Source organism: Dipodomys ordii, unplaced genomic scaffold, assembly GCF_000151885.1.
Source record: "Dipodomys ordii isolate 6190 unplaced genomic scaffold, Dord_2.0 Scaffold3, whole genome shotgun sequence".
Taxonomy (NCBI): Eukaryota; Metazoa; Chordata; class Mammalia; order Rodentia; family Heteromyidae; genus Dipodomys; species Dipodomys ordii.
The window spans coordinates 2,280,864-2,292,945 of NW_012267219.1; the positions used below are offsets into that span (position 1 = coordinate 2,280,864).

Genomic DNA, 12,082 nt, shown 5'->3' on the forward strand with positions numbered 1-12,082 from the left:
AAAAAAAAAAAAAAAAAAAAAACCAAAAACGTTTCTCTTTTGGATAATGTCATTCTTTCCTTCAATCTCTCCAAAGTAGGTTTTGTTACCAAATAAATTATGAAAAAAACTTTTGGTTTTCATAGTGTTTTGATTTTAGAGTTATGAATAAAAAAAATTATAGGGCATGAGTATTTGATGAAGACAGTTTAGCCAATCACCAAGTTCAGCTGGCTTTTCTTTTTTTCCTTGGAGTCTGAGGTTTGAACTCCGGGGCTCCTACTTAGAAGGCAGGCACTGTATCACTTGAGCTATACCTCAGCCTCTACTTTTTTGTCTTTCAAATCTGTCATTTCCTTTTGAGCTAAACCATTGACTTCAACCAGCACCTTGCCATTTCTCACTAGGACTTCCAAGTAAGAACGTTCTTTTGTTTTGTTTTTCTTTTGTTGTTGTTGTTTGTGTTGAGTTGAACCACCAGGACTGGCAAAAAAAAAAAACCCAGCCCTGGCAGGAAAGTCCATGAAATTTTTTTAGGGGGGAGGGGGTGTTGGTCGTGGGGCTTGAACAGTGCCTGGGCGCTGTCCCTCAGCTCTTCAGCTCAAGGCTAGTGCTCTACCTCTTGAGCTACAGCACCACTTCCAGTTTTTCGGTAGTTAATTGGAGATAAGAGTCTCACAGACGTTCCTGCCTGGGCTGGCTTTGAACTGTGATCCTCAGATCTCAGATGCCTGAGTAGCTAGGATTATAGGTGTGAGCCACCGTTACCAGCTCCATGAGACTTTTATTACCAATTAACTAGAAAACCAGAAGTGGTACAGAGGCTCAAAGTGGTAGAATACTAGCCTTGAGCAAAAGATTTCCGGGACTGGGAATGTGGCTTAGTGGTAGAGTGTTTGCCTAGCATGAATGAAGCCCTGGGTTTGATTCCTCAGTGCTACATAAACAGAAAAAGCCGGAAGTGGTGAGGTGGCTCAAGTGGTAGAGTGCTGGGCTTGAGAAAAAGAAACTCAGGTAGCTGGGCGAGGGTGGCTCATGTATGTAATCCTAGCTACCCAGAAGGCTGGGATCTGAGGATCGAGTTCAAAGCCAGCCTGGGCAGGAAAGTCCATGAGACTCTTATCTCCAATAAACCACCAGAAAACTGGAAGTGGTGGCGCTGTGGCTCAAGTGGTAGAGCGCTAGCCTTGAGCTGAAGACCTGAGGGACAGCACCCAGGCCCAGAGTTCAAGCCCCAGGATTGGCCAAAATTAAAAAAAAAAAAAGAGTTTGGGACAGAACCCAGGCCATGAGTTCAAGCCCCACAACTCACACTCTCTCTCTCTCTCTCTCTCTCTCTCACACACACACACACACACACAAATAAATAATTCCAACAGTGCTATTCAAAGTATTATTTGATAGCAATACTCATCAAACAACTCCAGTGTGCAAACATTAAGTGTAAGCACCTAGTGGAACAGTAACTTGATAGAGATACTGTGGATAAAGAAGAAGCTGAATACTCAAAAACAACCACAGCAAAATGGCTAGAGATGTGACTCAAGTAGTAAAATGCCTGCTTAACAAGCATGAAGCTGAGTTCAGATTCCAGTACTAAGCTCAGATCCTAGCCAAAAGTAAGTAAAAAAGGAGGATACAATAGTAGGTTAGACATTTTATTTTTATTCATCTAGTCCTTAACCACAATTTGGCCTTGCTCATATCCCAAATCTCTTTCCTAACCCCTCCCACCCACCACCCAGGAATAAAGAACAATTTTTACAAATATGTTTCATGTGTCCAATCAAGCACATACTCTGGTCTCCCTGACTTGTTTTCCTTTTTTTTTTTTTTGCCAGTCCTGGGGCTTGAACTCAGGACCTAGGCACTGTCCCTGAATTTCTTTTGCTCAAGGCTAGCACTCTACCACTTGAGCCACAGCACTGCTTCTGGCTTTTTCTGTTTATGTGGTACTGAGGAATCGGACCCAGGGCTTCATGCATGCTAGGCAAGCACTCTACCACTAAGCCACATTCCCAGCCCTTGTTTTCCTTTCTTTATGGAAATCTTGTATTCATAATTCAAAACCCAGGGCGTCCTCATCCACCTCCCTCTAAACCAATTCCTCACAAACACAGGTAAACTCTCATGCCTCTCAGTCATTGTACTCTCTTTTTTTTGTTGTTGTTGGTCATGGGGCTTGAACTCTGGGCCTGAGCGCTGTCCCTCAGCTCTTAAGCTCAAGCCTAGTGCTCTACCACTTGAGCTACGGCGCCACTTCCGGTTTTCTGTTGGTTTATTGGAGATAAGATTTTCACGGACTTTTCTTGCCCGAGCTGGCTTTGAACTGTGATCCTCAGATCTCAGCCTCTTGAGTAGCTAGGATTACAGGCATGAGCCACCAGCACCCGGTTCATTGTACCCTCTTAATACATTATGTTGTTTCTATGGCTATCTCCTTTACTAATCTATAAGTTCCTTATAAAGATACTTTAGGATTGTCTTTAGAGTAAAGCATTTCTCATAAAAATAAATTGAAGGATAGTGCTTCTTGGATGATAATTTCCAGCATGTTATTGAAAGAGAAGGAACATGAAGATCATTACCTTATATTCATATTATTCTAGTTCCAGGAAAGATTTTAGCCTTCAACCTATAATACCTAGTAGGTTAACTTATCAGATGAATGGACACGAGAATGCTAACAAGCCAGACTTGTGGGCTTCACTGGAAACCAAAAAGAAGAGAGATGTGGAAAGCTCATGTTTCCACTTAAGCAATTTTGTCAGGCTGGGCACTTCTGGAGTAAAATCTCAAGCCTATATGATAGCATCATCATTCATTTCTGAGGGTCCACTAAATATTAGGCCTAATGGGAAGTAGTCCACAGCTAAGAGCACAAGTAACTACATTGAAATGATCTAGGGAACTGGGAAGGTGGCTCAGTGGTAGAGTGCTTGCCTTGCATGCTTGAGGCCCTGGGTTCGATTCCTCAGCACCACATAAGCAGAAAAAAAAAGCCGGAAGTGGCGCTGTGGCTCAAGTGGTAGAGCACTAGCCTTGAGCTGAGGGACAGCACCCAGGCCCAGAGTTCAGGCCCAAGACGGGACCCCCCCCCCAAAAAAAAAGAAATGATCTAGGATGACCCATGTGGCCACAAAAAAAGGTGGATGTAATTCTACCTGGAGGCACAGAGAGGGTAGTGCAGGGAGGGATTCCACGGTGGTGAGTTTCAAGCAAACCATGCAGAGGACTCAGCAGACTGAGTGAAAATGGGGAAATGCGCTAGATGAAAATCTACAAATGCCTGGAGACAATAATCCTTCTGGTTTGCAATATTCTCAATCCTCGTCCTCACACTTTCTCCCCTTTCTTCAAAGTCCTCTTTGCCTGGAAAACAAAGACCAAGTATATAGTTGTTTTATTTTTTTCTTGGAGACCTGTGTAGACAATACAGGGACCATTAAACTGATTAAATGAAAACACTTGCTCAGCAGGGTGCCTTTGAGAACCGAGGGTGATGGCAGCAGGTGAGTCAAGTAAGGATGTGGTCCTTAGTAAGAAGGGGGCCCAGGCAGAAAAAGAAATGAAAAAAATCTGACTTGTCCCCACTCCCTTTGCTGTCACCTCAGCCCTCACATATCTGTTGTTGTTGTTTTTTAATAGCTTCTCTTGGTCTCAGTCTCTTGCCTTTCTCTTTCTCCCTTTGCTAAAGGCTGGAAATTCCTTGTTCTCAACGGAAGGGAGTAGGAGGGGACGAGGGGGTGGTAGGAGTGGGAGGAAAAGGAACAGACATCTCAGCAGCTCCGGCTGCGGGCTGCGGGGGCGCTCTGGGCCTCTGGCGGGGCCTGACAAGTCAATGATTTTTTTTCTTATATGTATATATATATATATATACATATATATATATTAGCCGCACATAGAGGCTTAGATACAAACCTAGACAGATACGGATAAACAAGTAGATGTGAAGAAACATAAATACATAGACTCAGGAGACTGTCCAGTCTAGAGTCGGCTTCGATTTACAGTTTCCCCATCCATTCTCCATCTGAACCTCAGGACAGACCTGGAGAAACAAAAGATCCAGGCACCAAGAAGTTTCCTTCACCCTCAGGTTTGCAGGCCGACCCCTTTCTGACTCCTCTAGGGGAGTGTGATCATACCCCTTAGCGGGATTTTTCTCCTTTCCTTCCTCTTTGGTCAGGCACCTGCTCCAGGACTCTGGAGTGGAAGCCTTGGAACTGGCTCCTCTCCGGACTTCTTTCCTGGACTCGGACCCAGGGCCTCTCCCCCCGCCCCACCCCGCATCCCTCCTCCCCAGGTTACCGCCCCCTAACTTCACGCTCTACCTCCACCCGCCTCCGACCGCGGGCGTCGCCCTCCAAATCCCCAGACTCAGCGCCGCCCCGAGGGGACCGGTGGGAGGGAGGGGGGCGCCGGGAGCAGAGGCTGCGTGGGCGGAGGATGTGCGTCACGGGGAGCGTGGGCAGGGGGAGGGCGGGGGCACGTGGAAAGCCGGGGCCAGCGGCTGGCAGCCCAGACTCCAAAATAACCGGAGGGGTGTGAGGGAGGGGCGCCACCTCCAGGGGGTCTGGGTACGCCCCAGAGCGAGTTTGTCTAGCCTCACCCACCACTTGCCGGACTGGGGGCGATCGATGGGAGGGGACTCCGCTCCCTCCTACACCCCCACTATGTTTGGCATTTAATGGGATGGAGACAAAAAAAAATTTGTGAGCTACTGAAATCCCCTACCAATAATGCACCCTTCCTCCCCTGCCTCCACCAGAGACGGAAAGGTCTCCTTGCCAGGCCGGAATGTAGAACCAGCTCCCGCCCACACCACCCACGCCCTGCTGGGCTGCGCCACTCAGAAGTGCAGAATGGCGGGGCGGGGCTGAGGTTTCGGACTGAGGGACCCTTGCCACCAGCCAGTCCTGTTTGGTTCTCAGCGCCCCCCAACCTCTTTTCCCCTGGGCCTAGAGCCCCCGCCTCCCCCCCACTTCCTCCCACCTCCCCTCCTAACCGTGGGCGGGAGTGTAATGGGAACCAGATGGGCTAGGAGAAACCAGGGGGGGAGGGGAGGTAGGTTTGAAAGGGGACTAGGCTCCTTGGAGGCGTTCCTCCTTCTTGCTCCTCCTAGGGAGTAATGTGGGGCGCCCCCGGCCTCCTGCTCATCTTCCACTAAGGCCCCCAAATAGATGACCTTAGAGTGGGTAGCCTTCTCATTCCGGCCTTGCTACCCAGCTGACAAGGAACAGGGCCCCATTCTCAACTAATACTGTGTTCTGAGTAGAGGAAGGCGGGATCGCACCCCCTCCCCCCCACCTTGTCTGCCTGACCTACTCTCACAAAACCAGACACACCTAATCAACGGGTGCCTGGGACTAAGTGGTGCCCTCCAACATACCGGCTCATTCCTATTCTCAAAACTTCAAAGCAGGGACGATGAAAGACCCCTCAGATTACTCTCTTTGGGGCCTAAAGATTATTGGACTACTCATAAGACTCTGGTAGAGCCCCATATTGATGCATAACTGCACTCTCAATGGGAGCGAGCTGCAGCCGAGGACACGCCGCGCGCCCCGCGAGCTGTCGCCAACTTTTTCCCCTACTCTAACATTCACGGGAAAGCACGGAGAGCCGGCCGGAGTGTGGGCAGCGGTGATCGTGTAGTCGTTTGGGCAAGCGTGCACGGCTGTGCGCTCCCTGTCTTTGTGTACCTGTGCGTGGTTGTGAAACTGTGCGCTCAGCTTAGAGGAATGGGGGGAGTAAGGGGGGGGAGTAGGAATGTAGCCGGCTAGGAGCTCACGTGGGTATGTGGGCGCAGAGAGGGCCGGCTGTGCATCCGGCGTGGGCGGCCCAGAGCGACCTCGCCCCGCCCGCTGGGTCCCTTAAGCTCCCCCTCCACAGCCCGGCCCCGGTTACCTCGGTCTCCAACTCTGCGCCCTGACTCCGAGTCTCCGCCCCCGCCCCCTGCTCCATACCTTCTCCCGCCCCCCAGTTTCCACACCTCCCTGCTGCAGTGTTTCGCTGGCCCAGAGACCCGGGCTCCCGCCCCCCGCCCCCGGTCCCAGCCCCCGGCTCTGCCCACGCCCTCCTCCCGCCAGCCCAGCAGCCAGCGCTGCGCCGGGCCTCGCTCCCCGTGCGTCCTGCGGGGGCGGAGGCGCGGAGAGGCGGCAAGCGCAGCCGGGGAGGGTGGGGGGGCAGAGGCACCGACAGAGGCGCGGAGGCTCGGAGAGAGAAGACGTGGAGGAAGGGACGGAGCCTGGACAACGGTGGACACGGTCTCACGCGGGCCAGAGTGCAGCGGGCACCGAGTGCCGGGCACGGATCGGGGCGGCCTGGGTGGTCTCCGGCTGTCCATGCACAGAGCGCCTTCTCCCACAGCCGAGCAGCCGCCGGGCGGAGGGGACAGCGCCCGCCGGACCCCGCAGCCCAGACTCAAGTTAGTGGGGCCAAGGGAGACGACGGGGTGTGGAGATGGGTGGAGCTGGACTCGGGAATGGGGTCCAGGGGGTGGAGGTCGAAGAGAGGACGTGGGGAAGCGGGACGGGGGTGGGAGGTGGAGACTGATGGAAATGAGGTGAGTTTCGGATTTAGGGGGCCGGAGGAGCAAACCCAGGATGGGGTGAAGCTGGATACCGAAGAGGGTATACTGCCTCTTCTCCATTGTTAGATGTACTCTTGTGGGCATGACCTGGCATGTGAGCCCCCATGCAAAGAATGCGGGAGCCCCTAAGCGCTAGGGGAAGCCCTGGAGTTGGCGCTGGCAACCGTGCAGGGGGTGAGGGCGCTCAGCTGGCTCAGGATCTGTGCTTGGCATTCAGCGTGCGGTCCCCGGCTCAGGCAGAAGAAGCTGGCGCCTTTGAGTTGAAAGAGCATCTACGGGACTTGAGGCAGGGAATGCCTCCAGCGTCCCTTATCTATCTCAACCTTGGCTCCCAGCATGGGGAGAGGAGGTACCCTGTGTAGTCCCTTCCTCTTGAGCGGCTCCCCCCCCTCCCCTGCTCCTCCACACATGTGGGTGGAAAATAAGGGAGGGGAGGAGAGTAGGCGGGAGTCCTTAGGCGGTTTTCGCCCACAGACGCTACCACCGTGGGAGTGTGTGGGCAGAACGGCCTCAGAGCAGAACAATTGAGGCGCCTGTCCCCTCCCCCATCGCCTGAGCTGAAGGAACAGGCCCAAGTTAATGAGGAAGGCCACACCGGGGGAGGGAACAACTGAGACAACGAAGGGGGCCCTGGGCAGAGGTCCTAGGGGAAGAAAGCAAGATGAATGAACAACACCAAATCTGGGGAAAGCGGAAGGGAGAGAATAGGGATCCACTTGGTTCATGGAGGGGGAAAGCCATGGAAGGGGCCACACCCCTCCCTCTCAGCTGGCAAGGGGTGAAGCTGACCAATAGTGGCCCTCAGTATCCACTGTGGGTAAAGCGGGGGTCCTACATTCACCTTAGCTTGGGGCTGTCACATTTAAGAGGCGTTGAGACTATTGAGTCTCAACCTGTGCAGCCCCTTCCTCATGAGGTCTTGAGTTGGGAGCTGGGTTATGCCAACTACAAGTGTGCTGATAGTCTAATGTGCTGAAGGTCATCTTGCCCCAGACCAGAAAAGTGGGGTAAGAGAGGCTTGTTTTCTTTTTTGTTGTTGTTGTTTTGGTTTTTTATTTCTTATACATAGGGCATCAGCTCTTAGTGCTTCTGGCTAGTCTGGAATGGCACTGGCATTCTATGAACCATGTCTGATTCTCAGGCTGTGCACAGCCTTGAGCACTGGACAGGGAGCATTCATAGGAAGGAGGAGGGGGAAAGGAGGCAGGAAAGAGGGCAATTGTTAGTGTGGGTAGGGACCCAGCAGGGGCATTTGCACTAACAGTCTTTCTCGTGCCTCTACTTCTCAGGGCAAGTGCCCGAGCCATGGCACTGCCTCGGACTCTGGGGGAGCTGCAGCTGTATCGGGTCTTGCAGCGAGCCAATCTCCTTTCCTACTACGAGACGTTCATCCAGCAAGGAGGAGACGATGTCCAGCAATTGTGTGAGGCGGGTGAGGAGGAGTTTCTGGAGATCATGGCACTTGTGGGCATGGCCACCAAGCCCCTCCATGTCAGACGTCTGCAGAAGGCCCTAAGAGAGTGGGCTACCAATCCAGGGCTCTTCAGCCAACCAGTGCCTGCTGTGCCTGTCTCCAGCATCCCACTTTTCAAGATCTCTGAGACTGCTGGTACCCGTAAAGGGAGCATGAGCAATGGGCATGGCAGCCCAGGGGAAAAGGCGGGTAGTACCCGCAGTTTTAGCCCCAAAAGTCCCCTTGAACTTGGAGAGAAGTTGTCACCACTGCCTGGGGGAACTGGGGCAGGAGACCCTCGAATCTGGCCAGGCCAGAGCACTCCAGAGTCGGACGTTGGGGCAGGTGGAGAAGAGGAGGCTGGTTCACCCCCCTTCTCCCCGCCTGCAGGGGGAGGAGTCCCTGAGGGGACTGGGGCTGGGGGAATGGTAGCAGGTGGAGCTGGGAGTAGTCCAGACCGGCTGGAGCCAGAGATGGTACGCATGGTAGTGGAGAGCGTGGAGAGGATCTTCCGGAGCTTCCCAAGGGGTGATGCTGGGGAGGTCACATCCCTACTGAAGCTGAATAAGAAGCTGGCACGGAGCGTGGGACACATCTTTGAGATGGATGATAATGATAGCCAGAAGGAAGAAGAGATCCGCAAGTACAGCATCATCTATGGCCGCTTTGACTCCAAACGGCGAGAGGGCAAGCAGCTGAGCCTGCACGAGGTGAGGACTCAGGTCCTCTCAGGATAGCCTTTGACTCCCAGGCCGCTTCCACAAACCTTTGAGATATCCTGTATCCTCCAGCCCTTGTTCCCTTCCCCCTTGTCCAAGACCCTAGGCCTTGATCTTCTCTATAACCATACACACTCAATTGAGGGAGAACCCTGTTGTTCTGCCGTGTGTCACTCAGAGCCCCAGAGTTATAGAGGAGGCTCCAGGCACTCTCAGAAAGCTGTGGGTGTTGTCTTGCTCCCTCAGAAACCTCCTGTGCATTGTCCAAACCAAAGCACGTTTCCTACGGATGGTGTAAGGAGGTCTAAATAGTGAATGTGGGGAGGATGTAAGGATTCTGACTGGCTGTCCTCTTGCCACAGCTGACCATTAATGAGGCTGCTGCCCAATTCTGCATGAGGGATAACACGCTGTTGCTTCGGAGAGTGGAGCTCTTCTCCCTGTCTCGCCAGGTGGCACGGGAGAGCACCTATCTGTCATCTTTGAAAGGCTCCAGGTAAGACCCTTCCCCCCTTCCCCAAGTCCTTCCTAGGTTGCAGTCCTGCCAAGGAGTTGGATCAAGTCCCAACTTCAAGCTCAGGCAACTCCAGGCCTGCTTCTCATCCACTTGCTTATTTTTCATTGGCCCGTACAGTTTGTCTGAGGTCTGTTCTAACCTTTTCCAACCCCTCAACCTCCCAATGGTGAATGGATTTGCAGCAGACTACCCAGCTAGTTTCTTTGCAGTTTTTTAAGTAGTACATGCTTCTGGCCAGATGTTTTATGTGCCCTGCTCATTCTGGAGCCCTCTTGAGGCTCACTTTCTTTTTTTCTCTTTCTTTGTAGGCTGCACTCTGAAGAATTAGGAGGACCCCCACTGAAGAAGCTGAAACAGGAGGTACATTTTTCTAGGGTGCTGTAGGAATGGGATGGCCTACCCCAAACCTCTTCCTTCCCTTGCCAGGTCCTCATTTCCCTATTTGGGGTACCCACAGGTTGGAGAACAGTCTCATCCAGAAATCCAGCAGCCTCCCCCAGGCCCTGAGTCCTATGTACCCTCATACCGCCCCAGCCTGGAGGAGGACAGTGCCAGCCTGTCTGGGGAAAGTCTAGATGGACACTTGCAGGGTGAGTGTGCTTGAGAGCAGTTCTCCTTTCCTTGGTGGGGGAGGTGGGAGTGGGTGGGTGGCAGAGTGAGCTAGGAGCCACTGCCTGGATCAGGGTTGGGAAGTTTGGATGGATGGGGGCAGAAAGACCTGTGGGTCTGGCTGTGTGGTTGAGGGTGGGGTTTCATTGGCTGCAGCCCCTTACCTGACCAGTGCCCATGCCCACAGCTGTGGGGTCGTGCCCAAGGCTGACGCCGCCCCCTGCTGACCTGCCCCTGGCATTGCCAGCCCATGGGCTATGGAGCCGCCACATCCTGCAGCAGACACTGATGGATGAGGGGCTGCGGCTCGCCCGCCTCGTCTCCCACGACCGTGTGGGCCGCCTCAGCCCCTGTGTGCCTGCGAAGCCGCCTCTCGCAGGTGAGGCAGCCAGCAGTGCTGTCCCCAAAAACCCCCAGCCACCCAGGCCCACACATCAGTCCTGTGTCCTGAGACCCTTGCGGGGAGGGAAGAGGGATATACAGTTGCCACCAAAGACAGTAGGAGGGGCTCCAGCTAACCAGACCTTGAGTTGAGGCCCTTACTGGGCTGTTTCCACTGGGGAGGGAACAGCAAAATGAGAGATCAGGATAGCAGGAGAGTCACCAGTAGGAGAAGCTTGGTTGGGACTTCCACTATTGCAGGAGGATGAAGCGGGAACTGAGTTGTGGGGATAGGACTGCCCAGCTTGGAAGCAGAGTCCAAAGGGGGTGGGGGGGGCGCTTTGTGTGTGGATAGGGGAAGAGAGAGTGGGCAGGCAGAGGGGCAGGGCAGTGGCTGGGCTGAGAGTGACGCAGCAGACAAAGCCACCAACCCTAGCTTGGTATTTTTAAACTCTGCGTGGGTGGAAAGTGGGGGCGGGGACTGGAAGGGGGGTTCTTGAGGGAGGAACTGGGAGGCTGGCTTCCTGTGTTCCCCCTGATTTGGCTACCCAAAAACTTGGGGAGCAGTGGTTAAAGTAGGTGGGGCTTGGAAGGGGTCCAGAGATGAGTGGGGGAGGGGGTGGCAGAGCCTGGGGAAGAGGGAGGGGGAGAGGTCAGAGCCAAACCGCCCCCGCAGCTCCTGACAAAACCAGAAATTCCAGCAGAGCAGAGCAGAGGCGGGAGAGACAGAGAAAGAGACACTAACAGAGACAGAGAGCTACACACAGCCAGAAGGGGAGGGGGGCTGTGCACACTTGGGTATGGAATCCCCCCCCCCAACTCATACACATTCAGTGGGCAGGAGGCAGTTAATTCAACAAATTCAGTTATCTTCACATCTTTCTTTCCTCAGTTCACAATCACGTCTGCCCCCAGCCTCTACCTCATGTCTCCTAACTCTTGCCTCCATTCCTTGCAGAGTTCGAGGAAGGGCTCCTGGACAGATGTCCAGCCCCAGGACCCCATCCTGCTCTGGTGGAGGGTCGCAGGAGCAGTGTGAAAGTGGAAGCTGAGGCCAGCCGGCAGTGAAGGTGGATTGGTGTCCTTGACCCGCAACCTAGACTTCTGGCTCACACAGACCCCCACACTCCTTCATTCTCAACATCTAGTCACCACCCCAGAAGGATCCTTCCGCTGCCCTTCTCCTGCCTCCCCACCTGCTCCATGGGCACAGGACTATGGGGCTTCAAGCAATAACACGCAGGGGCCTGGCAAAAGGACATGAGGAGGTTGCATGGTGCCCGCTCACCCCCATTTGGGGACAAGGACTCTGGCTCCACGGGTGGGCGGCTGGGGCTCTCCCCTCCCTCACACATCACACTCCCATTCTCTAGGTGGCTACCAGAGGTGTGAGCAGTAGGACTCAGTGTGGACATGGGGAAGGGGGTATTCCCTGGGAAGGTCCAGCCAAAAAAAAAGGCACCCTTTCCCCTCTCAGATTGGGGGCCTGGTAACACTGGACCTCCCCTCCTCTTCCTGTCCCCATTTTTGTGCTTCTAGTTTGTTTCTTTAATTTAACAAGTGCTGCAGTTTGCCTGCCCATCCCCATCTCTCCCCCAAGCTCTCAGCAGTTCTTTTCCTCTTGCCCTCTGGGGGATGTAGTTGGGGTTCCTTTTGCCAGCCCCTGGGAGACCCGGGTTGGATTCAGGGTCTCTCCAGGTGGGGCCAGACGGCAGCACCTGTGTGAGCACTTACAGCGTTTTTCTTTTCAGATTGTGTACAGTAGATTATTTATTTTGTTATTTTGGAATAAAATTTATTTTATGGCTTAGGATCCATGACCACCCCCT

At 53.6% G+C, this 12,082-nt stretch overlaps 1 protein-coding gene across 2 annotated transcripts; it reads left to right on the forward strand.

Annotated features, from left to right (window-relative positions):
- The first annotated feature begins 5,989 nt into the window (after positions 1 to 5,989).
- Positions 5,990 to 12,066, forward strand: Nab2 (NGFI-A binding protein 2 (EGR1 binding protein 2)). Of its 2 annotated transcripts, XM_013020844.1 has the most exons (7): positions 5,990 to 6,409; positions 7,864 to 8,737; positions 9,109 to 9,242; positions 9,572 to 9,623; positions 9,721 to 9,853; positions 10,060 to 10,251; positions 11,212 to 12,066. In XM_013020844.1, exons 1-7 carry the CDS (start codon positions 6,327 to 6,329, stop codon positions 11,319 to 11,321), a joined length of 1,578 nt encoding a protein of 525 aa, XP_012876298.1. In that variant the 5' UTR covers positions 5,990 to 6,326; the 3' UTR covers positions 11,322 to 12,066. The 2 variants fall into 2 exon arrangements, with proteins under 2 accessions (XP_012876298.1, XP_012876307.1); XM_013020853.1 differs by lacking the exon at positions 10,060 to 10,251 and having other exon boundaries at positions 6,134 to 6,409; positions 11,212 to 11,708.
- The last annotated feature ends 16 nt before the right edge of the window (positions 12,067 to 12,082 follow it).

Excerpts from the sequence above, each read along its gene's own strand:
- Nab2 (XM_013020844.1), top strand. The coding sequence starts at position 6,327 with ATGCACAGAGCGCCTTCTCCCACAGCCGAGCAGCCGCCGGGCGGAGGG. Across the intron at positions 6,410-7,863 it reads ACCCCGCAGCCCAGACTCAA|GGCAAGTGCCCGAGCCATGG; the intron begins GTTAGTGGGGCC and ends TCTACTTCTCAG. Across the intron at positions 8,738-9,108 it reads AGCAGCTGAGCCTGCACGAG|CTGACCATTAATGAGGCTGC; the intron begins GTGAGGACTCAG and ends CTCTTGCCACAG.